Source organism: Oncorhynchus nerka, linkage group LG4 (genome assembly GCF_034236695.1).
Source record: "Oncorhynchus nerka isolate Pitt River linkage group LG4, Oner_Uvic_2.0, whole genome shotgun sequence".
NCBI classification, from domain to species: domain Eukaryota; kingdom Metazoa; phylum Chordata; class Actinopteri; order Salmoniformes; family Salmonidae; genus Oncorhynchus; species Oncorhynchus nerka.
In genome coordinates this window covers 19,529,121-19,555,465 of record NC_088399.1, presented here as the reverse complement: position 1 = coordinate 19,555,465, position 26,345 = coordinate 19,529,121, and the positions used below count along the sequence as shown (strand labels likewise).

At 42.9% G+C, this 26,345-nt stretch overlaps 1 protein-coding gene across 1 annotated transcript; it reads left to right on the top strand.

Moving 5' to 3' along the window:
- The first annotated feature begins 23,612 nt into the window (after positions 1-23,612).
- Positions 23,613-25,759, top strand: il1b (interleukin 1, beta). Its single transcript, XM_029658979.2, has 4 exons — positions 23,613-23,813; positions 24,016-24,202; positions 24,351-24,501; positions 24,615-25,759. The coding sequence occupies exons 1-4, from the start codon at positions 23,613-23,615 to the stop codon at positions 24,823-24,825; spliced, it is 750 nt and encodes a 249-aa protein (XP_029514839.1). The 3' UTR covers positions 24,826-25,759.
- The last annotated feature ends 586 nt before the right edge of the window (positions 25,760-26,345 follow it).

The window sequence follows — 26,345 nt, the reverse complement described above, 5'->3', positions numbered from 1 at the left end:
CTATGAGACTGAGACTCTATGAGACTATGAGACTGAGACTATGAGACTGAGAGACTATGAGACTGAGACTATGAGACTGAGACTCTATGAGACTGAGACTATGAGACTGAGACTATGAGACTGAGACTGAGACTATGAGACTGAGACTATGAGACTGAGGCTGAGACTCTATGAGACTGAGACTCTATGAGACTGAGACTGAGACTATGAGACTGAGACTATGAGACTGAGACTATGAGACTGAGACTATGAGACTGAGACTATGAGACTGAGACTATGAGACTGAGACTATGAGACTGAGACTATGAGACTGAGACTATGAGACTGAGACTATGAGACTGAGACTCTATGAGACTGAGACTGTATGAGACTGAGACTATGAGACTGAGACTATGAGACTGAGACTATGAGACTGAGACTATGAGACTGAGACTATGAGACTGAGACTCTATGAGACTGAGACTATGAGACTGAGACTCTATGAGACTGAGACTATATGAGACTGAGACTCTATGAGACTGAGACTATGAGACTATGAGACTGAGACTATGAGACTGAGACTATGAGACTGAGACTATGAGAGACTGAGACTATGAGACTGAGACTATGAGACTGAGACTCTATGAGACTGAGACTATGAGACTGAGACTCTATGAGACTGAGACTATGAGACTGAGACTCTATGAGACTATGAGACTGAGACTGAGACTGAGACTGAGACTATGAGACTGAGACTATGAGACTATGAGACTGAGACTATGAGACTGAGACTCTATGAGACTGAGACTATGAGACTGAGACTATGAGACTGAGACTATGAGACTGAGACTCTATGAGACTGAGACTGAGACTATGAGACTGAGACTATGAGACTGAGACTCTATGAGAGACTGAGACTATGAGACTGAGACTCTATGAGACTGAGACTATATGAGACTGAGACTATGAGACTGAGACTGAGACTGAGACTCTATGAGACTGAGACTATGAGACTGAGACTATGAGACTGAGACTATGAGACTGAGACTGAGACTGAGACTATGAGACTGAGACTATGAGACTGAGACTCTATGAGACTGAGACTATGAGACTGAGACTATGAGACTGAGACTACTGAGACTGAGACTATGAGACTGAGACTATGAGACTGAGACTCTATGAGACTGAGACTGAGACTGAGACTGAGACTATGAGACTGAGACTATGAGACTGAGACTCTATGAGAGACTGAGACTCTATGAGACTGAGACTGAGACTGAGACTGAGACTATGAGACTGAGACTATGAGACTGAGACTATGAGACTGAGACTCTATGAGACTGAGACTATGAGACTGAGAGACTGAGACTATGAGACTGAGACTGAGACTGAGATGAGACTGAGACTCTATGAGACTGAGACTATGAGACTGAGACTCTATGAGACTGAGACTATGAGACTGAGACTATGAGACTGAGACTGAGACTGAGACTGAGACTGAGACTATGAGACTGAGACTCTATGAGAATCTGAGACTGACTGAGACTGAGACTATGAGACTAAGACTCTATGAGACTGAGACTATGAGACTGAGACTGTATGAGACTGAGACTATGAGACTGAGACTCTATGAGACTGAGACTATGAGACTGAGGCTGAGACTCTATGAGACTGAGACTCTATGAGACTGAGACTATGAGACTGAGACTATGAGACTGAGACTATGAGACTGAGACTGTATGAGACTGAGACTCTATGAGACTGAGACTCTATGAGACTGAGACTCTGAGACTGAGACTCTATGAGACTGAGACTATGAGACTGAGACTATGAGACTGAGACTATGAGACTGAGACTATGAGACTGAGACTATGAGACTGAGACTCTATGAGACTGAGACTATGAGACTGAGACTCTATGAGACTGAGACTATGAGACTGAGACTCTATGAGACTATGAGACTGAGACTCTATGAGACTATGAGACTGACTATATGAGACTGAGACTATGAGACTGAGACTCTATGAGACTGAGACTATGAGACTGAGACTGAGACTATGAGACTGAGACTGAGACTATGAGACTGAGGCTGAGACTCTATGAGACTGAGACTATGAGACTGAGACTATGAGACTGAGACTATGAGACTGAGACTCTATGAGACTGAGACTATGAGACTGAGACTATGAGACTGAGACTCTATGAGACTGAGACTATGAGACTGAGACTGTATGAGACTGAGACTAAGAGACTGAGACTGTATGAGACTGAGACTCGATGAGACTGAGACTATGAGACTGAGACTGAGACTGAGACTGAGACTGAGACTGTATGAGACTGAGACTCTATGAGACTGAGACTCTATGAGACTGAGACTCTATGAGACTGAGACTCTATGAGACTGAGACTCTATGAGACTGAGACTCTATGAGACTGAGACTATGAGACTGAGACTCTATGAGACTGAGACTATGAGACTGAGACTATGAGACTGAGACTATGAGACTGAGACTGAGACTGAGACTCTATGAGACTGAGACTATGAGAGACTATGAGACTGAGACTCTATGAGAGACTGAGACTATGAGACTGAGACTATGAGACTGAGACTATGAGACTGAGACTATGAGACTGAGACTATGAGACTGAGACTATGAGACTGAGACTGATGAGACTATGAGACTGAGACTCTATGAGACTGAGACTGACTATGAGACTGAGACTATGAGACTGAGACTGTATGAGACTGAGACTTTGAGACTGAGACTCTATGAGACTGAGACTGTATGAGACTGAGACTTTGAGACTGAGACTCTATGAGACTGAGACTGTATGAGACTGAGACTCTATGAGACTGAGACTATGAGACTGAGACTCTATGAGACTGAGACTATGGGACTGACTATATGAGACTGAGACTATGAGACTGAGACTATGAGACTGAGACTATGAGACTGAGACTATGAGACTGAGACTCTATAAGACTGAAACTATGAGACTGAGACTCTATGAGACTGAGACTATGAGACTATGAGACTGACTATATGAGACTGAGACTATGAGACTGAGACTCTATGAGACTGAGACTATGAGACTGAGACTGTATGAGACTGAGACTCTATGAGACTGAGACTATGAGACTGAGGCTGAGACTCTATGAGACTGAGACTCTATGAGACTGAGACTATGAGACTGAGACTATGAGACTGAGACTCTATGAGACTGAGACTATGAGACTGAGACTATGAGACTGAGACTATGAGACTGAGACTCTATGAGACTGAGACTATGAGACTGAGACTGTATGAGACTGAGACTAAGAGACTGAGACTGTATGAGACTGAGACTCGATGAGACTGAGACTGTATGAGACTGAGACTGTATGAGACTGAGACTTTGAGACTGAGACTCTATGAGACTGAGACTGTATGAGACTGAGACTATGAGACTGAGACTCTATGAGACTGAGACTATGAGACTGAGACTATGAGACTGAGACTCTATGAGACTGAGACTCTATGAGACTGAGACTATGAGACTGAGACTGTATGAGACTGAGACTGTATGAGACTGAGACTCTATGAGACTGAGACTCTATGAGACTGAGACTATGAGACTGAGACTATGGGACTGACTATATGAGACTGAGACTATGAGACTGAGACTATGAGACTGAGACTATGAGACTGAGACTATGAGACTGAGACTCTATAAGACTGAAACTATGAGACTGAGACTCTATGAGACTGAGACTATGAGACTGAGACTGAGACTGAGACTATGAGATGAGACTGAGACTCTATGAGACTACTGAGACTGACTATATGAGACTGAGACTATGAGACTGAGACTAGACTGAGACTGAGACTATGAGACTGAGACTATGAGACTGAGACTATGAGACTGAGACTATGAGACTGAGACTGAGACTATGAGACTGAGACTGAGACTATGAGACTGAGACTATGAGACTGAGACTATGAGACTGAGACTGAGACTCTATGAGACTGAGACTGAGACTGAGACTGAGACTATGAGACTGAGACTATGAGACTGAGACTCTATGAGACTGAGACTATGAGACTGAGACTGTATGAGACTGAGACTAAGAGACTGAGACTGTATGAGACTGAGACTCGATGAGACTGAGACTGTATGAGACTGAGACTGTATGAGACTGAGACTTTGAGACTGAGACTCTATGAGACTGAGACTGTATGAGACTGAGACTTTGAGACTGAGACTCTATGAGACTGAGACTGTATGAGACTGAGACTCTATGAGACTGAGACTATGAGACTGAGACTATGAGACTGAGACTATGAGACTGAGACTATGAGACTGAGACTATGAGACTGAGACTATGAGACTGAGACTATGAGACTGAGACTATGAGACTGAGACTCTATGAGACTGAGACTATGAGACTGAGACTATGAGACTGAGACTATGAGACTATGAGACTGAGACTCTATGAGACTGAGAGACTCTATGAGACTGAGACTATGAGACTGAGACTCTATGAGACTGAGACTATGAGACTGAGACTCTATGAGACTGAGACTATGAGACTGAGACTCTATGAGACTGAGAGACTGAGACTGAGACTGAGACTGAGACTATGAGACTGAGACTATGAGACTGAGACTCTGAGATGAGACTGAGACTCTATGAGACTATGAGACTGAGACTGAGACTGAGATGGGACTGACTATGAGACTGAGACTATGAGACTGAGACTCTATGAGACTGAGACTATGAGACTGAGACTATGAGACTGAGACTCTATGAGACTGAGACTATGAGACTGAGACTGAGACTGAGACTATGAGACTGAGACTCTATGAGACTGAGACTATGAGACTGAGACTGAGACTATGAGACTGAGACTATGAGACTGAGACTGAGACTGAGACTGAGACTATGAGACTGAGACTATGAGACTGAGACTCTATGAGACTGAGACTATGAGACTGAGACTGACTATGAGACTGAGACTCTATGAGACTGAGACTCTATGAGACTGAGACTCTATGAGACTGAGACTATGAGACTGAGACTGAGACTGAGACTATATGAGACTGAGACTATGAGACTGAGACTATGAGACTGAGACTATGAGACTGAGACTATGAGACTGAGACTCTATGAGACTATGAGACTATGAGACTGAGACTGAGACTGAGACTATGAGACTGAGACTCTATGAGACTGAGACTATGAGACTGAGACTCTATGAGACTGAGACTATGAGACTGAGACTGAGACTGAGACTATGAGACTGAGACTATGAGACTGAGACTCTATGAGACTGAGACTATGAGACTGAGACTATGAGACTGAGACTCTATGAGACTGAGACTGAGACTATGAGACTGAGACTCTATGAGACTGAGACTATGAGACTGAGACTCTATGAGACTGAGACTATGAGACTGAGACTATGAGACTGAGACTGAGACTATGAGACTGAGACTATGAGAGACTATGAGACTATGAGACTGAGACTATGAGACTGAGACTATGAGACTGAGACTATGAGACTGAGACTGAGACTATGAGACTGAGACTCTATGAGACTGAGACTCTATGAGACTGAGACTATGAGAGACTGAGACTATGAGACTGAGACTCTATGAGACTGAGACTCTATGAGACTGAGACTATGAGACTGAGACTATGAGACTGAGACTATGAGACTGAGACTCTATGAGACTGAGACTATGAGACTGAGACTGAGACTGAGACTGAGACTATGAGACTGAGACTATGAGACTGAGACTCTATGAGACTGAGACTCTATGAGACTGAGATGAGACTGAGACTCTATGAGACTGAGACTCTATGAGACTGAGACTGAGATGAGACTGAGACTATGAGACTGAGACTATGAGACTGAGACTATGAGACTGAGACTCTATGAGACTGAGACTATGAGACTGAGACTCTATGAGACTGAGACTATGAGACTGAGACTGAGACTATGAGACTGAGACTGAGACTGAGACTATGAGACTGACTGAGACTGAGACTATGAGACTGAGACTATGAGACTGAGACTATGAGACTGAGACTCTATGAGACTGAGACTCTATGAGACTGAGACTATATGAGACTGAGACTGAGACTATGAGACTGAGACTATGAGACTGAGACTATGAGACTGAGACTATGAGACTGAGACTATGAGACTGAGACTGAGACTATGAGACTGAGACTGAGACTATGAGACTGAGACTCTATGAGACTGAGACTATGAGACTGAGACTCTATGAGACTGAGACTCTATGAGACTGAGACTATGAGACTGAGACTCTATGAGACTGAGACTATGAGACTGAGACTCTATGAGACTGAGACTATGAGACTGAGACTCTATGAGACTGAGACTATGAGACTGAGACTATGAGACTGAGACTATGAGACTCTATGAGACTGAGACTCTATGAGACTGAGACTATATGGAGAGACTGAGACTGAGACTATGAGACTGAGACTCTAGACTGAGACTGAGAGACTATGAGACTGAGACTATGAGACTGAGACTATGAGACTGAGACTCTATGAGACTGAACTATGAGACTGAGACTATGAGACTGAGACTATGAGACTGAGAGACTCTATGAGACTGAGACTATGAGACTGAGACTCTATGAGACTGAGACTATGAGACTGAGACTATGAGACTGAGACTATGAGACTGAGACTCTATGAGACTGAGACTATGAGACTGACTGAGACTGAGACTATGAGACTGAGACTATGAGACTGAGACTATGAGACTGAGACTATGAGACTGAGACTGAGACTGAGACTATGAGACTGAGACTGTATGAGACTGAGACTATGAGACTGAGACTATGAGACTGAGACTATGAGACTGAGACTCTATGAGAGACTGAGACTATGAGACTGAGACTGAGACTGAGACTGAGACTGAGACTATGAGACTGAGACTATGAGACTGAGACTCTATGAGACTGAGACTATGAGACTGAGACTACTGAGACTGAGACTGAGATGAGACTGAGACTATGAGACTGAGACTATGAGACTGAGACTATGAGACTGAGACTGATGAGACTGAGACTGAGACTATGAGACTGACTATGAGACTGAGACTATGAGACTGAGACTCTGAGACTGAGACTGAGACTATGAGACTGAGACTATGAGACTGAGACTCTATGAGACTGAGACTATGAGACTGAGACTCTATGAGACTGAGACTCTATGAGACTGAGACTATGAGACTGAGACTATGAGACTGAGACTGAGACTGAGACTATGAGACTGAGACTATGAGACTGAGACTCTATGAGACTGAGACTCTATGAGACTGAGACTATGAGACTGAGAGACTGAGACTATGAGACTGAGACTATGAGACTGAGACTATGAGACTGAGACTATGAGACTGAGACTAAGACTGAGACTATGAGACTGAGACTCTATGAGACTGAGACTATGAGAGACTGAGACTGACTATGAGACTGAGACTATGAGACTGAGACTATGAGACTGAGACTATGAGACTGAGACTCTATGAGACTGAGACTGAGACTGAGACTGAGACTATGAGACTGAGACTATGAGAGACTGAGACTCTATGAGACTGAGACTATGAGACTGAGAGACTGAGACTGAGACTATGAGACTGAGACTGAGACTATGAGAGACTGAGACTACTGAGACTGAGACTAGAGACTGAGAGACTATGAGACTGAGACTCTATGAGACTGAGACTATGAGACTGAGACTGTATGAGACTGAGACTATGAGACTGAGACTATGAGACTGAGACTCGATGAGACTGAGACTGTATGAGACTGAGACTTTGAGACTGAGACTCTATGAGACTGAGACTGTATGAGACTGAGACTTTGAGACTGAGACTCTATGAGACTGAGACTGTATGAGACTGAGACTCTATGAGACTGAGACTATGAGACTGAGACTCTATGAGACTGAGACTATGAGACTGAGACTATGAGACTGAGACTATGAGACTGAGACTCTATGAGACTGAGACTCTATGAGACTGAGACTGAGACTATGAGACTGAGACTCTATGAGACTGAGACTATGAGACTGAGACTATGGGACTGAGACTATGAGACTGAGACTATGAGACTGAGACTATGAGACTGAGACTATGAGACTGAGACTATGAGACTGAGACTCTATAAGACTGAAACTATGAGACTGAGACTCTATGAGACTGAGACTATGAGACTGAGACTCTATGAGACTGACTATATGAGACTGAGACTATGAGACTGAGACTCTATGAGACTGAGACTATGAGACTGAGACTCTATGAGACTGAGACTCTGAGACTGAGACTGAGACTATGAGACTCTATGAGACTGAGACTCTATGAGACTGAGACTATGAGACTGAGACTATGAGACTGAGACTATGAGACTGAGACTATGAGACTGAGACTATGAGACTGAGACTATGAGACTGAGACTATGAGACTGAGACTGAGACTGAGACTATGAGACTGAGACTGAGACTGAGACTATGAGACTGAGACTAAGAGACTGAGACTATGAGACTGAGACTATGAGACTGAGACTATGAGACTGAGACTATGAGACTGAGACTTTGAGACTGAGACTCTATGAGACTGAGACTGACTATGAGACTGAGACTATGAGACTGAGACTATGAGACTGAGACTCTATGAGACTGAGACTATGAGACTGAGACTATGAGACTGAGACTCTATGAGACTGAGATGAGACTGAGACTATGAGACTGAGACTATGAGACTGAGACTATGAGACTGAGACTATGAGACTGAGACTATGAGACTGAGACTATGAGACTGAGACTGACTATGAGACTGAGACTATGAGACTGAGACTCTATGAGACTGAGACTATGAGACTGAGACTCTATGAGACTGAGACTATGAGACTGAGACTCTATGAGACTGAGACTATGAGACTGAGACTCTATGAGACTGAGACTATGAGAGACTATGAGACTGAGACTATGAGACTGAGACTCTATGAGACTGAGACTATGAGACTGAGACTGAGACTGAGACTATGAGACTGAGACTATGAGACTGAGACTGAGACTGAGACTGAGACTATGAGACTGAGACTCTATGAGACTGAGACTATGAGACTGAGACTCTATGAGACTGAGACTGAGACTGAGACTATGAGACTGAGACTATGAGACTGAGACTATGAGACTGAGACTGTATGAGACTGAGACTATGAGACTGAGACTATGAGACTGAGACTGAGACTGAGACTATGAGACTGAGACTATGAGACTGAGACTGAGACTGAGACTCTATGAGACTGAGACTATGAGACTGAGACTCTATGAGACTGAGACTCTATGAGACTGAGACTCTATGAGACTGAGACTGAGACTCTGAGACTGAGACTCTATGAGACTGAGACTGAGACTATGAGACTATGAGACTGAGACTGAGACTATGAGACTGAGACTGTATGAGACTGAGACTCTATGAGACGGAGACTCTATGAGACTGAGACTCTATGAGACTGAGACTATGGGACTGACTATATGAGACTGAGACTATGAGACTGAGACTATGAGACTGAGACTATGAGACTGAGACTCTATAAGACTGAAACTATGAGACTGAGACTCTATGAGACTGAGACTATGAGACTGAGACTATGAGACTGACTATATGAGACTGAGACTATGAGACTGAGACTCTATGAGACTGAGACTATGAGACTGAGACTGAGACTGAGACTATGAGACTGAGACTATGAGACTGACTGAGACTGAGACTATGAGACTGAGACTCTATGAGACTGAGACTATGAGACTGAGACTATGAGACTGAGACTCTATGAGACTGAGACTATGAGACTGAGACTATGAGACTGAGACTATGAGACTGAGACTCTATGAGACTGAGACTATGAGACTGAGACTGTATGAGACTGAGACTGAGACTGTATGAGACTGAGACTCTATGAGACTGAGACTGAGACTGAGACTGAGACTGAGACTTATGAGACTGAGACTATGAGACTGAGACTGTATGAGACTGAGACTTATGAGACTGAGACTCTATGAGACTGAGACTCTATGAGACGGAGACTCTATGAGACTGAGACTCTATGAGACTGAGACTATGAGACTGAGACTCTATGAGACTGAGACTGTATGAGACTGAGACTCTATGAGACTGAGACTGTATGAGACTGAGACTCTATGAGACGGAGACTATGAGACTGAGACTCTATGAGACTGAGACTATGGGACTGACTATATGAGACTGAGACTATGAGACTGAGACTATGAGACTGAGACTATGAGACTGAGACTATGAGACTGAGACTCTATGAGACTGAGACTATGAGACTGAGACTGAGACTATGAGACTGAGACTATGAGACTGAGACTATGAGACTGAGACTATGAGACTGAGACTATGAGACTGAGACTATGAGACTGAGACTATGAGACTGAGACTATGAGACTGAGACTCTATGAGACTGAGACTATGAGACTGAGACTCTATGAGACTGAGACTCTATGAGACTGAGACTATGAGACTGAGACTATGAGACTGAGACTCTATGAGACTGAGACTATGAGACTGAGACTATGAGACTGAGACTATGAGACTGAGACTCTATGAGACTGAGACTATGAGACTGAGACTGTATGAGACTGAGACTAAGAGACTGAGACTGAGACTCGATGAGACTGAGACTGTATGAGACTGAGACTGTATGAGACTGAGACTTTGAGACTGAGACTCTATGAGACTGAGACTGTATGAGACTGAGACTTTGAGACTGAGACTCTATGAGACTGAGACTGTATGAGACTGAGACTCTATGAGACTGAGACTATGAGACTGAGACTCTATGAGACTGAGACTATGAGACTGAGACTATGAGACTGAGACTATGAGACTGAGACTCTATGAGACTGAGACTCTATGAGACTGAGATTGAGACTGAGACTGAGACTGAGACTATGAGACTGAGACTCTATGAGACTGAGACTATGAGACTGAGACTATATGAGACTGAGACTATGAGACTGAGACTCTATGAGACTGAGACTAGACTGAGACTGAGACTGAGACTATGAGACTGAGACTCTATGAGACTGAGACTATGAGACTATGGGACTGACTATATGAGACTGAGACTATGAGACTGAGACTCTATGAGACTGAGACTATGAGACTGAGACTGTATGAGACTGAGACTCTATGAGACTGAGACTATGAGACTGAGGCTGAGACTGAGACTCTATGAGACTGAGACTCTATGAGACTGAGACTATGTGACTGAGACTCTATGAGACTGAGACTATGAGACTGAGACTATGAGACTGAGACTCTATGAGACTGAGACTCTATGAGACTGAGACTATGAGACTGAGACTATGAGACTGAGACTGTATGAGACTGAGACTCTATGAGACGGAGACTCTATGAGACTGAGACTCTATGAGACTGAGACTATGAGACTATGAGACTGACTATATGAGACTGAGACTATGAGACTGAGACTATGAGACTGAGACTATGAGACTGAGACTATGAGACTGAGACTCTATGAGACTGAGACTATGAGACTGAGGCTGAGACTCTATGAGACTGAGACTCTATGAGACTGAGACTATGAGACTGAGACTATGAGACTGAGACTCTATGAGACTGAGACTATGAGACTGAGACTATGAGACTGAGACTATGAGACTGAGACTCTATGAGACTGAGACTATGAGACTGAGACTGTATGAGACTGAGACTAAGAGACTGAGACTGTATGAGACTGAGACTCGATGAGACTGAGACTGTATGAGACTGAGACTATGAGACTGAGACTTTGAGACTGAGACTCTATGAGACTGAGACTGTATGAGACTGAGACTTTGAGACTGAGACTCTATGAGACTGAGACTGTATGAGACTGAGACTCTATGAGACTGAGACTATGAGACTGAGACTCTATGAGACTGAGACTATGAGACTGAGACTCTATGAGACTGAGACTCTATGAGACTGAGACTATGAGACTGAGACTCTATGAGACTGAGACTATGAGACTGAGACTATGAGACTGAGACTATGAGACTGAGACTATGAGACTGAGACTATGAGACTGAGACTGAGACTGAGACTATGAGACTGAGACTCTATGAGACTGAGACTATGAGACTGAGACTGAGACTATGAGACTGAGACTATGAGACTGAGACTCTATGAGACTATGAGACTGAGACTGAGACTATGAGACTGAGACTCTATGAGACTGAGACTATGAGACTGAGACTACTGAGACTGAGACTGAGACTATGAGACTGAGACTGAGACTGAGACTGAGACTCTATGAGACTGAGACTATGAGACTGAGACTGAGACTGAGACTATGAGACTGAGACTCTATGAGACTGAGACTATGAGACTGAGACTCTGAGACTGAGACTATGAGACTGAGACTATGAGACTGAGACTATGAGACTGAGACTATGAGAGACTGAGAGACTAAGAGACTGAGACTCTATGAGACTGAGACTGAGATGAGACTGAGAGACTATGAGACTGAGACTCTATGAGACTGAGACTTTGAGACTGAGACTCTATGAGACTGAGACTATGAGACTGAGACTCTATGAGACTGAGACTCTAGACTGAGACTGAGACTATGAGACTGAGACTCTATGAGACTGAGACTCTATGAGACTGAGACTGAGACTGAGACTCTATGAGACTGAGACTCTATGAGACTGAGACTATGAGACTGAGACTATGAGACTGAGACTATGAGACTGAGACTCTATGAGACTATGAGACTGAGACTCTATGAGACTATGAGACTGACTATATGAGACTGAGACTATGAGACTGAGACTCTATGAGACTGAGACTATGAGACTGAGACTCTATGAGACTGAGACTATGAGACTGAGACTCTATGAGACTGAGACTATGAGACTGAGACTATGAGACTGAGACTATGAGACTGAGACTATGAGACTGAGACTATGAGACTGAGACTATGAGACTGAGACTATGAGACTGAGACTATGAGACTGAGACTGAGACTGAGACTCTATGAGACTGAGACTATGAGACTGAGACTATGAGACTGAGACTGAGACTATGAGACTGAGACTGTATGAGACTGAGACTATGAGATGAGACTGAGACTGTATGAGACTGAGACTGTATGAGACTGAGACTTTGAGACTGAGACTCTATGAGACTGAGACTGTATGAGACTGAGACTATGAGACTGAGACTGTATGAGACTGAGACTAAGAGACTGAGACTGTATGAGACTGAGACTCGATGAGACTGAGACTGTATGAGACTGAGACTGTATGAGACTGAGACTTTGAGACTGAGACTCTATGAGACTGAGACTGTATGAGACTGAGACTATGAGACTGAGACTATGAGACTGAGACTCTATGAGACTGAGACTATGAGACTGAGACTGTATGAGACTGAGACTATGAGACTGAGACTCTATGAGACTGAGACTATGAGACTGAGACTGTATGAGACTGAGACTCTATGAGACTGAGACTCTATGAGACTGAGACTATGGGACTGACTATATGAGACTGAGACTATGAGACTGAGACTCTATGAGACTGAGACTATGAGACTGAGACTATGAGACTGAGACTGTATGAGACTGAGACTCTATGAGACTGAGACTATGAGACTGAGGCTGAGACTGAGACTCTATGAGACTGAGACTCTATGAGACTGAGACTATGTGACTGAGACTCTATGAGACTGAGACTATGAGACTGAGACTGTATGAGACTGAGACTGTATGAGACTGAGACTCTATGAGACGGAGACTCTATGAGACTGAGACTGTATGAGACTGAGACTATGAGACTGAGACTGTATGAGACTGAGACTCTATGAGACGGAGACTCTATGAGACTGAGACTCTATGAGACTGAGACTATGGGACTGACTATATGAGACTGAGACTATGAGACTGAGACTCTATGAGACTGAGACTATGAGACTGAGACTGTATGAGACTGAGACTCTATGAGACTGAGACTATGAGACTGAGGCTGAGACTGAGACTCTATGAGACTGAGACTCTATGAGACTGAGACTATGAGACTGAGACTCTATGAGACTGAGACTATGAGACTGAGACTATGAGACTGAGACTCTATGAGACTGAGACTATGAGACTGAGACTCTATGAGACTGAGACTCTATGAGACTGAGACTATGAGACTGAGACTCTATGAGACTGAGACTATGAGACTGAGACTATGAGACTGAGACTGAGACTGAGACTATGAGACTGAGACTGAGACTATGAGACTGAGACTATGAGACTGAGACTCTATGAGACTGAGACTATGAGACTGAGACTCTATGAGACTGAGACTATGAGACTGAGACTGAGACTATGAGACTGAGACTATATGAGACTGAGACTATGAGACTGAGACTATGAGACTGAGACTCTATGAGACTGAGACTATGAGACTGAGGCTGAGACTGAGACTCTATGAGACTGAGACTCTATGAGACTGAGACTATGAGACTGAGACTCTATGAGACTGAGACTATGAGACTGAGACTCTATGAGACTGAGACTCTATGAGACTGAGACTATGAGACTGAGACTCTGTGAGACTGAGACTCTATGAGACTGAGACTATGAGACTGAGACTCTATGAGAATATGAGACTGAGACTATGAGACTGAGACTATGAGACTGAGACTCTATGAGACTGAGACTATGAGACTGAGACTCTATGAGACTGAGACTATGAGACTGAGACTCTATGAGACTGAGACTATGAGACTGAGACTCTATGAGACTATGAGACTGACTATATGAGACTGAGACTATGAGACTGAGACTGAGACTATGAGACTGAGACTACTGAGACTGAGACTGAGACTATGAGACTGAGACTCTATGAGACTGAGACTATGAGACTGAGACTCTGAGACTGAGACTATGAGACTGAGACTATGAGACTGAGACTCTATGAGACTGAGACTATGTGACTGAGACTCTATGAGACTGAGACTATGAGACTGAGACTATGAGACTGAGACTATGAGACTGAGACTCTGTGAGACTGAGACTATGAGACTGAGACTCTATAAGACTGAAACTATGAGACTGAGACTATGAGAATGAGACTATGAGACTGAGACTCTATGAGACTATGAGACTGACTCTATGAGACTGAGACTATGAGACTAAGACTCTATGAGACTGAGACTATGAGACTGAGACTGTATGAGACTGAGACTATGAGACTGAGACTCTATGAGACTGAGACTATGAGACTGAGGCTGAGACTCTATGAGACTGAGACTCTATGAGACTGAGACTATGAGACTGAGACTATGAGACTGAGACTATGAGACTGAGACTGTATGAGACTGAGACTATGAGACTGAGACTGTATGAGACTGAGACTGTATGAGACTGAGACTCTATGAGACTGAGACTCTATGAGACTGAGACTCTATGAGACTGAGACTATGAGACTGAGACTCTATGAGACTGAGACTATGAGACTGAGACTATGAGACTGAGACTGAGACTCTATGAGACTGAGACTATGAGACTGAGACTATGAGACTGAGACTGTATGAGACTGAGACTCTGAGACTGAGATGAGACTGAGACTCTATGAGACTGAGACTATGAGACTGAGACTATGAGACTGAGACTATGAGACTGAGACTATGAGACTGAGACTATGAGACTGAGACTGAGACTCTATGAGACTGAGACTATGAGACTGAGATGAGACTGAGACTATGAGACTGAGACTCTATGAGACTGAGACTATGAGACTGAGACTGAGACTGAGACTCTATGAGACTGAGACTGAGACTGAGACTCTATGAGACTGAGACTATGAGACTGAGACTATGATGAGACTGAGACTATGAGACTGAGACTATGAGACTGAGACTATGAGACTGAGACTCTATGAGACTGAGACTCTATGAGACTGAGACTATGAGACTGAGACTATGAGACTGAGACTATGAGACTGAGACTAGGAGACTGAGACTGAGACTCTATGAGACTGAGACTATGGAGACTGAGACTCTATGAGACTGAGACTATGAGACTGAGACTCTATGAGACTGAGACTATGAGACTGAGACTATGAGACTGAGACTATGACTGAGACTGAGACTATGAGACTGAGACTATGAGACTGAGACTATGAGACTGAGACTATGAGACTGAGACTATGAGACTGAGACTCTATGAGACTGAGACTGAGACAGAGACTATGAGACTGAGACTCTATGAGACTGAGACTATGAGACTGAGACTATGAGACTGAGACTATGAGACTGAGACTATATGAGACTGAGACTATGAGACTGAGACTCTATGAGACTGAGACTCTATGAGACTGAGACTGTATGAGACTGAGACTATGAGACTGAGACTCTATGAGACTGAGACTATGAGACTGAGACTCTATGAGACTATATGAGAGACTCTATGAGACTGAGACTCTATGAGACTGAGACTATGAGACTGAGACTGTATGAGACTGAGACTCTATGAGACTGAGACTATATGAGACTGAGACTCTATGAGACTGAGACTATGAGACTGAGACTATGAGACTGAGACTGAGACTGAGACTGAGACTATGAGACTGAGACTATGAGACTGAGACTCTATGAGACTGAGACTATGAGACTGAGACTCTATGAGACTGAGACTCTATGAGACTGAGACTGACTGAGACTATGAGACTGAGACTATGAGACTGAGACTGAGACTGAGACTGAGACTCTATGAGACTGAGACTATGAGACTGAGACTCTAGACTGAGACTGAGACTATGAGACTGAGACTCTATGAGACTGAGACTATGAGACTGAGACTATGAGACTGAGACTATGAGACTGACTATGAGACTGAGACTATGAGACTGAGACTCTATGAGACTGAGACTATGAGACTGAGACTCTATGAGACTGAGACTATGAGACTGAGACTATGAGACTGAGACTATGAGACTGAGACTCTATGAGACTGACTGAGACTCTATGAGACTGAGACTATGAGACTGAGACTCTATGAGACTGAGACTATGAGACTGAGACTATGAGACTGAGACTATGAGACTGAGACTGAGACTAGACTGAGAGACTGAGACTCTATGAGACTGAGACTATGAGACTGAGACTGAGACTGAGGCTGAGACTGAGACTGAGACTGAGACTATGGAGACTGAGACTATGAGACTGAGGCTGAGACTCTATGAGACTGAGACTCTATGAGACTGAGACTATGAGACTGAGACTATGAGACTGAGACTATGAGACTGAGACTATGAGACTGAGACTATGAGACTGAGACTATGAGACTGAGACTATGAGACTGAGACTATGAGACTGAGACTCTATGAGACTGAGACTATGAGACTGAGACTATGAGACTGAGACTCTATGAGACTGAGACTGTATGAGACTGAGACTAAGAGACTGAGACTGTATGAGACTGAGACTGTATGAGACTGAGACTCTATGAGACTGAGACTCTATGAGACTGAGACTGTATGAGACTGAGACTATGAGACTGAGACTCTATGAGACTGAGACTATGAGACTGAGACTCTATGAGACGGAGACTCTATGAGACTGAGACTGTATGAGACTGAGACTATGAGACTGAGACTGTATGAGACTGAGACTCTATGAGACTGAGACTGTATGAGACTGAGACTCTATGAGACTGAGACTATGAGACTGAGACTCTATGAGACTGAGACTATGAGACTGAGACTGAGACTCTATGAGACTGAGACTATGAGACTGAGACTCTATGAGACTGAGACTGTATGAGACTGAGACTCTATGAGACTGAGACTATGAGACTGAGGCTGAGACTGAGACTCTATGAGACTGAGACTATGGAACTGAGACTCTATGAGACTGAGACTATGTGACTGAGACTCTATGAGACTGAGACTATGAGACTGAGACTATGAGACTGAGACTATGAGACTGAGACTCTATGAGACTGAGACTAAGAGACTGAGACTGTATGAGACTGAGACTCTATGAGACTGAGACTATGAGACTGAGGCTGAGACTGAGACTCTATGAGACTGAGACTATGGAACTGAGACTCTATGAGACTGAGACTATGTGACTGAGACTCTATGAGACTGAGACTATGAGACTGAGACTATGAGACTGAGACTATGGAACTGAGACTCTATGAGACTGAGACTATGTGACTGAGACTCTATGAGACTGAGACTATGAGACTGAGACTATGAGACTGAGACTCTATGAGACTGAGACTATGAGACAGAGACTATGAGACTGAGACTCTATGAGACTGAGACTATGAGACTGAGACTGGATGAGACTGAGACTAAGAGACTGAGACTGTATGAGACTGAGACTGTATGATACTGAGACTCTATGAGACTGAGACTCTATGAGACTGAGACTGTATGAGACTGAGACTATGAGACTGAGACTCTATGAGACTGAGACTATGAGACTGAGACTCTATGAGACGGAGACTCTATGAGACTGAGACTGTATGAGACTGAGACTATGAGACTGAGACTGAGACTGAGACTGAGACTCTATGAGACTGAGACTGTATGAGACTGAGACTCTATGAGACTGAGACTATGAGACTGAGACTCTATGAGACTGAGACTATGAGACTGAGACTGAGACTCTATGAGACTGAGACTATGAGACTGAGACTCTATGAGACTGAGACTCTATGAGACTGAGACTCTATGAGACGGAGACTCTATAGAACTGAGACTGTATGAGACTGAGACTATGAGACTGAGACTGTATGAGACTGAGACTCTATGAGACTGAGACTCTATGAGACTGAGACTATGAGACTGAGACTCTATGAGACTGAGACTATGAGACTGAGACTGTATGAGACTGAGACTATGAGAATGAGACTCTATGAGACTGAGACTGTATGAGACTGAGACTATGAGACTGAGACTCTATGAGACTGAGACTCTATGAGACTGACACACACATGCTCTATGCTCTCACGCCCGTAAGCCTCACAAGACTCATCTGAAGGTAGGCCGGTAGCAGTTAAAAGCATTAATGGAGGTACACTACCGGTCAAAATATTTAGACCTACTCATTCAAGGGTTTTTCTTTATTTGTACTATTTTCTACATTGTAGAATAATAGTGAAGACATCAAAACTATGAAATAACACATATGGAGTCATCTATTAAGAAAAAGGGTTAAACAAATCAAAATATATTTTATATTTGAAATTCTTGGAAGACCCAGAGTTAACTCTGCTGCAGAGTTACTCGACAAATTGAACAAACAAATCACTCAACAAATTGGATGCAGTCTACCACAGTGTCATCTGTTTTGTCACCAAAGCCCCATAAACTACCCATCACTGCGACCTGTACGCTCTCGTTGGCTGGCCCTCGCTTCATACTTGTCGCCAAACCCACTGGCTCCAGGTCATCTTTACAAGTCTCTGCTATGTAAAGCCCCGCCTTATCTCAGCTCACTGGTCACCATAGCAGCACCCGCCCGCACGCGCTCCAGCAGGTATATCTCACTGGTCACCCCCAAAGTCAATTCTTCCTTCGGCCGCCTCTCCTTCCAGTTCTCTGCTGCCAATGACTGGAACGAACTGCAAAAATCACTAAAGCTGGAGACTCTTACCTCCCTCACTAGATTTAAACACCAGCTGTCAGAGCAGCTCACAGATCACTGCAGAATAGCTCATCTTTAAATAGCCCATCCAATCTACCTCATCCCCATACTGTATTTATTTATCTTGCTCCTTTGCACCCCAGTATCTCTACTTGCACATTCATCATCTGCACATTCTACTATTCCAGTGTTGAATTGCTATATTGTAAGTACTTCGCCACCATTGCCTATTTATTGCCTTATCCTACCTCATTTGCACATGCTGTATATAGATTTTTCTACTGTATTATTGATTGTATGTTTGTTTATTCCATGTGTAACTCTGTGTTATTGTATGTGTCGAACTGCTTTGCTTTAGGCTGCAGTTGCAAGTGATAACTTGTTCTCAACTAGTTTACCTGGTTAAATAAAGGTTAAATTAAATAAATAAAAATAATTTTAAAAGTTGTTCCTCTGACACCGCCTGGTATAATAAATCAATTTAAAAATTAAAAATAGTTACCAGCCTCAGAAATTGCAGCCCAAATAAATGCTTCACGGAGTTCAAGTAACAGACACATCTCAACATAAACTGTTCAGAAGAGACTGTGTGAATCAGGCCTTTATGGTCGAATTCCTGCAAAAAAAACTCTACTAAAGGACACCAATAAGAAGAAGAGACTTGCTTGGGCCAAGAAACACAAGCAATGGACATTAGACCAGTGGAAATTTGTCCTATGTTCTGGAGTCCAAATTGGAGATTTTTGTTTCCAACCACCGTGTCTTTGTGAGATGTGGTGTGGGGGAATGGATAATGTCCTCATGAGTATTTCCCACCGTAAAGCATGGAGGAGGAGGTGATATGGTGTGGGGATGCTTTGCTGTCTGTGATTTATTTTGAATTCAAGGCACACTTAACCAGCATGGCTACCACAGCATTCTGCAGCGATACGCCCTCCCATCTGGTTTGGGCTTAGTGGGACTATCATTTGTTTTTCAACAGACTGTGACCCAACACACCTCCAGGTTGTGTAAGGGCTATTTGACCAAGAAGGAGAGTGATGGAGTGCTGCATCAGATGAACTGGCCACAATCCCGACCTCAACCAACTTGAGATGGTGTGGGATGAGTCGGACCGCAGAGTGAAGGAAAAGCAGCCAACAAGTGCTCATTATATATGGGAACTGCTTCAAGACTGTTGGAAAATAATTCCAGGTGAAGCTGGTTGAGAAAATGCCAAGAGTGTAAAATCTTTCAACAAGGCAAAGGGTGACTACTTTGAAGATTCTCAAATCTCAAATCTATTTTGATTTGTTTAACACTTTTTTGGTTACTACATGATTCCATGTGTTATTTCATAGTTTTGATGTCTTTATTATTATTCTACAATGTAAAAAATAAAGAAAAATCCTTGAATGAGTAGGTGTTCTAAAACTTTTGACCGGTACTGTATATACAGTATATGGAAATAGTTTAGTGTCCCCCAAAAAGGGGGTAAATATGGCATCTCTCAGATATAGGACAGAGCCTACAAAACAAACTTCCTTTTGATAAATGTATTTACTATCTGTTTTTCCATGTATGAATCTGTTATTCAATGTGTTTCTATGGGCTAATAGCAGTAAAGCCAAATTCAATGTTTAATCAAGTCATTGTTGTATTTACACTGTTTGGGGTCACTTAGAAATGTCCTTGTTTTCTAAGAAAACATACATGAAATGAGTTGCAAAATTATTAGGAAATATAGTCAAGATGTTGACAAGGTTATAATGAATGATTTTTAATTAAAATAATAATTGTGTCCTTCAAACTTTGCTTTCATCAAAGAATCCTCCATTTGCAGCAATTACAGCCTTGTAGATCTTTGACATTCTAGTTGTCAATTTGTTGAGGTAATCTGAAGAGATTTCACCCCATGCTTCCTGAAGCACCTCCCACAAGTTGGATTGGCTTGATGGGCACTTCTTGCATACCATACTGTCAAGTTGCTCCCACAACAGCTCAATAGGGTTGAGATCCGGTGACTGTGCTATGCTGTCATTGCTGTCTGAGATATATTGCGCATGATTAATGTTTGATAGTAGGGATGGAGACAGATCCACAGTCCCCTCTCCAATTTCATTGTGGGGGACAATTAAATACAGTACAGTAATAGTCTTATAAGCAATGCATAGGCTCTTTTCAGGATTCAGACACTTGCTCTGTACTTTGTGGGATATAAAACATATAATTAGAGTCTATGGGTCTAATGGTAATTACCTAATAGTAATATTATTATATCAATTAACCTGTGATCTTTATGACCTGAAGAAGGAATTATAAGGCTACTTCAATCATGCACACACACCTTAACCACATTCGATGGCACTATTTGTAAGTGTCAGTAACCATGTTTCCATTATGCATACTACAAAACATGTATCAAGACAGCTGTGATGGAAGTTTTGGTGCAATTTAATAAATGCCTGCAGATAATGTGTTTGTTGGACATGGTGGGATCTTTTTGTGTCCGTAAAATGAATTAGTGAGAAATGGCAGTGGCAACACTTTTATCCATAATAATGTCATCATGATGACTACTAGCCTAGCCACACTGTGTCTGTCAGTGCCAAGACTAGGCACATTTACTGTACTATTTGCAACAGTTTTTGTGACAAAACTATCAGTAGAGTTGAAAATGCGATGGAATCACATTCAACTTTAGATTTTTATTTGGTACATGAAAAACATTCTGTGTGCACTTCAGTGGCAGTCGGTACCGTTGAAGATGAGGGAGGACAATTATTTTTTTAATGAGCATGGCCTTATTTCTATTACAGCTTATTGGAAGCTGTCGTGAATTGTTTTTATATGGTATGACTACTCGCTATGTGGACGGAAATGTGGTTACAGGTGGGAAAATACGCATATTTTCTACATGCGAATTTGTGACTATTTACATGAAAGTCTGTCGCCAACTAGAAACCCAGCTAGTGATTAAACTGTGTAATTGCTCTTACTTTTCCCACCACGTTTAGAGCAGGTGTGGGAGTTTCCCATGTCCCAGAGACAAGTACAATATAGAGTTTACTAAAGCACAGTTGGCATCATTTTCACGCTTCAACCACTAAGAGTTAAACGATCACTCTAAAGGTAGGGTATTTAGAAAAACGTACTCAACTTTTGAAAATACATTTAAAAAAGATAGAAAATAGTCATACAATTCATTTCAGGTATTTAATGGTAGGCTAAAAAATAAATTTTAAAAGGATAGAAAATAGTCATACAATTCATTTCAGGTACTTAATGGTAGGCTAATCTCATTTTTGTTTTCATTTTGTCTCAGAATCATGGAGTTGACATTGGCCGATGCTCTGCCGAGGTAGGATATTTCTGAATTGATTCCTGAGGGATACTGTATTTTTGGTTTGCATGTATTTGTTAGCCTTAAACCTATTTCCAATTTGCATGCTGATGTATAGGCTTCAGTTTGCACCAACGTCGATATAAAAATGGCTTGTTTATCTGAGTTCGAAGAGGAAGATGAGATGTAAGGCCTTTAGTGTTTTTTTCTGTGCAGCTGTTATTCGGAGAGGATGGAGTTTGATGCGGAATGCTGCCTGTCTGGTGCGAAGGGAAGACATTTAGCTACACATTGTATAGAAAAGAATGGCAAGTGCTACAAGGATTAGGGTACACTAGTTGTAGAACATCAAAAACGTAGGTTGAGTCAGTGTGCTCATACATAAAGAGGACCAATAAGGCACTATGATATTAAATTGCCTTAAAAGTGGTGGCATGTTAAATAGAACAGTCTTTAAAATCTCTTTGAACTTTTAAAACTGAGTGATACCTGGGGCAACTCCAGAAATATAAATAAATAAATATATATATTTCTTGACAGAATTTATAAATGTTTTGCTACTTGTAATCATTCTGATTACTTGTATGTGTGTAGGGTGGACCAGAGATGGAGCTGCACAAGGGCCTGACCTTTAACCTGGAGGTTCTCCAGCAGCATCAGGTAGGCATGAGACAGGTGGCTCACCTGGTGATGGTGCTGCACAGGATGAAACACACCTTTCAGAAGTCCGACTCCACACACACTCCGCTGGGCATGGAGTGCACCGACGACCAGCTTTCCAGCATCATCATGGACAACCTGTTGGAAGTTACATAGGCTGCCGTGTCGTACAGTCACCAATAGACGATCTATACTATTTGATTAGACTGTCCTCTAGACTGATTTTCTGTTTCTTTAGGCCCAGATCACTGTTAACAATTCAGTGAATTGATGGTCCCTGTCCCATGCCCCTCCCTCTCCCCCCACCCCTCTTTCTCTCCATCTCCCCCTTCCACTCCTCTGTGTAGAGTGTGTGATGGAGCGGGTCCAGGAGCCAGAGGGAGCGGTGGATAAACAGGCTGAGGGGACCTTCAAGCGACTGGACAGCCCACAGCAGTGCACCCTGTGTGACAGTTACCAGAAGAGCCTGGTGCACAACCCTGAAACCATGGTGCTACGTGCCGTTACACTGCGGGGCGGCATCGACCACCAGAGAGGTAGGCTAACTGCCAAACTACACTGCAAGCACAGTGCAAGCATTCCATAAGCGTAGTTTTTGGCAGCCTTTACCAATTTTGGTAACATCACAGTTGAGTGTTAAAATTGTGAAAATGGCCTTTAACTCTCTCTTTCTCTCTCTCTCAGCAAGGTTCAACCTCTCCATGTATAATTTTAATATGAAGAACTCCCACACTATCCAGGCCCAGCCGGTTGCCTTGAGGATTGCCAGTAGCGACTTCAACTTGTCCTGCTCCAAGCAGACAGACAGCACAGCTCCCATCCTACAGTTGGAGGTGTGTCTCTCACTCTCACAAACACACACATACACACTTACCTCTACATACTCAATTCACCTCTCATCATCCTAATCATTTCTCCTGCCCTCCCATTCTCTCTTTCTCAGCGGAGTTCTGACGACCAGTTGAGGACCATCAGCGCTCAGGGAGACACAGCCCGCTTCCTCTTCTACATGACAACCAAAGGCATCTCCCTGACCACCTTCGAGTCGGCCAAGTACCCCGGCTGGTTCATCAGCACCTCACTGGAGCAACGCCAGCCCGTAGCGATGTGTCAGAAAGAGGACCTCAGAAAGCTCACCAACTTCTATGTCAACAACTAAACACGCAACACACACCCAGTCCCAAGAGTGTATATACCAAGTACAGCCAGAGAGAGAGATCAGACAGATGGATACTGTAGAGGTGTTGAATTGATAGACCCTTCTACCACCACACTCTTCGGCTGTCCCCATAGGAGAACCCTTTTTTGGTTCCAGGTAGAACCCTCTGTGGAAAGGGTTCTACATGGAACCCAAAGGTATTCTACCAGGAACCACAATTGTTCTACTTTGAACCAAAAGGGGTTATTCAAAGGGTTCTCCTATGGGGACAGTTGAATAACCCTTTTAGGTTCTAGATAGTGCCTTTTTTTCTGTGCACCAATGTCTTTTGAAAGTGGTTTGGTTGTAAGTGAGTGTGTGATGTGACCAGCAGGTGGTGCTGTGTGTTCATTCTCTCTGCAGTGTTGAGTTGTGGCTCAGTAGCCCCAGCTCTCTTTCAGGGACGGCCCAGTTACTACTGATCACGCTGTTGGCTACAGACAGGATCAAGAGACCTTGCTCTAGCTTGGCAAAGTTTTCGTCACAGACCGTAAATGCTCAGTATAAAAAAAAGTAACTTAATATTGAATTCTTTATCTTATGGTTTCAGTACCACCAGCTAAGTACAGTAGAGTAGAATCATTAATTGTCCTCCAAGCAGGACAGTTCTCTTTTGTTTTTATGTAGTCAACTTTCTGTACTATTGGGTAATATCTAGTTATGGGAAAATGTTTTTTAATGTGTCTGTTTGTGCTCTGACTGAATGATCTGCTTCGTATCAGTGAAGAGGAGAATTACAACCTATTTAGTTTTATTTCCTATAAGAAAGTTCATTATTTTTCCTTGTCTAACATTGCAAATGTCATTTTTATTTGGAGTATTATCCACTGTGAAATTATGACATCAATGCTATTTTGTTTATTTTCTATAAGAAAGTCAGTTATCCCTTTTCTACTATTATTATTTATTTAAAAAGCTAAGCTAATATATTACATAACAGCTAGCGTCAACTAATATGTAATACACAATGTTGTTTGTCTTTTTAAAGCAATACTAAAAAAAACATTTTCAATGAGTATATGATGTATTTTGCCATATGATGGAAGTAAAGTTAAAAAATGGTATTACATTTCAATGCATTTGGATGTTTTAGTGGAGATGTGAGAGCAGAACAGACAATAACAGGAGGATGGACGATCTACCTCAAACACATATCTACAAGCGGTAGTGACTTCTGAGTTGACTTCTGTCAATATTCCGTCGGAAATAGGCTTAGTGTAGCGCTCTGCAGCGACTCTTACACACACACACACACACACACACACACACACACACACACAGCGTGAATCAGGGCTCTGGAGCTCTGTGTCCATCAAACCCACAAACCTAGAATCTCGCATGGCGGGATGAAATGGACCCAGCCAACCAGAGGAGGAAGAGGCCTCCTCATTGGTCGTCAGTATGCTGGTTTGCATAGTGATATCTCTGTACGCCATGTGGTTGGTTCCCGCCATGTGTGGCGATGTTGGCTCCTATGCTGT

Coding starts and splice junctions, on each gene's coding strand:
- il1b (XM_029658979.2), top strand. CDS start 23,613: ATGGAGCTGCACAAGGGCCTGACCTTTAACCTGGAGGTTCTCCAGCAG. Junction 24,203..24,350: donor CGGCATCGACCACCAGAGAG/GTAGGCTAACTG, acceptor TCTCTCTCTCAG/CAAGGTTCAACCTCTCCATG. Junction 24,502..24,614: donor CCCATCCTACAGTTGGAGGT/GTGTCTCTCACT, acceptor TTCTCAGCGGAG/TTCTGACGACCAGTTGAGGA.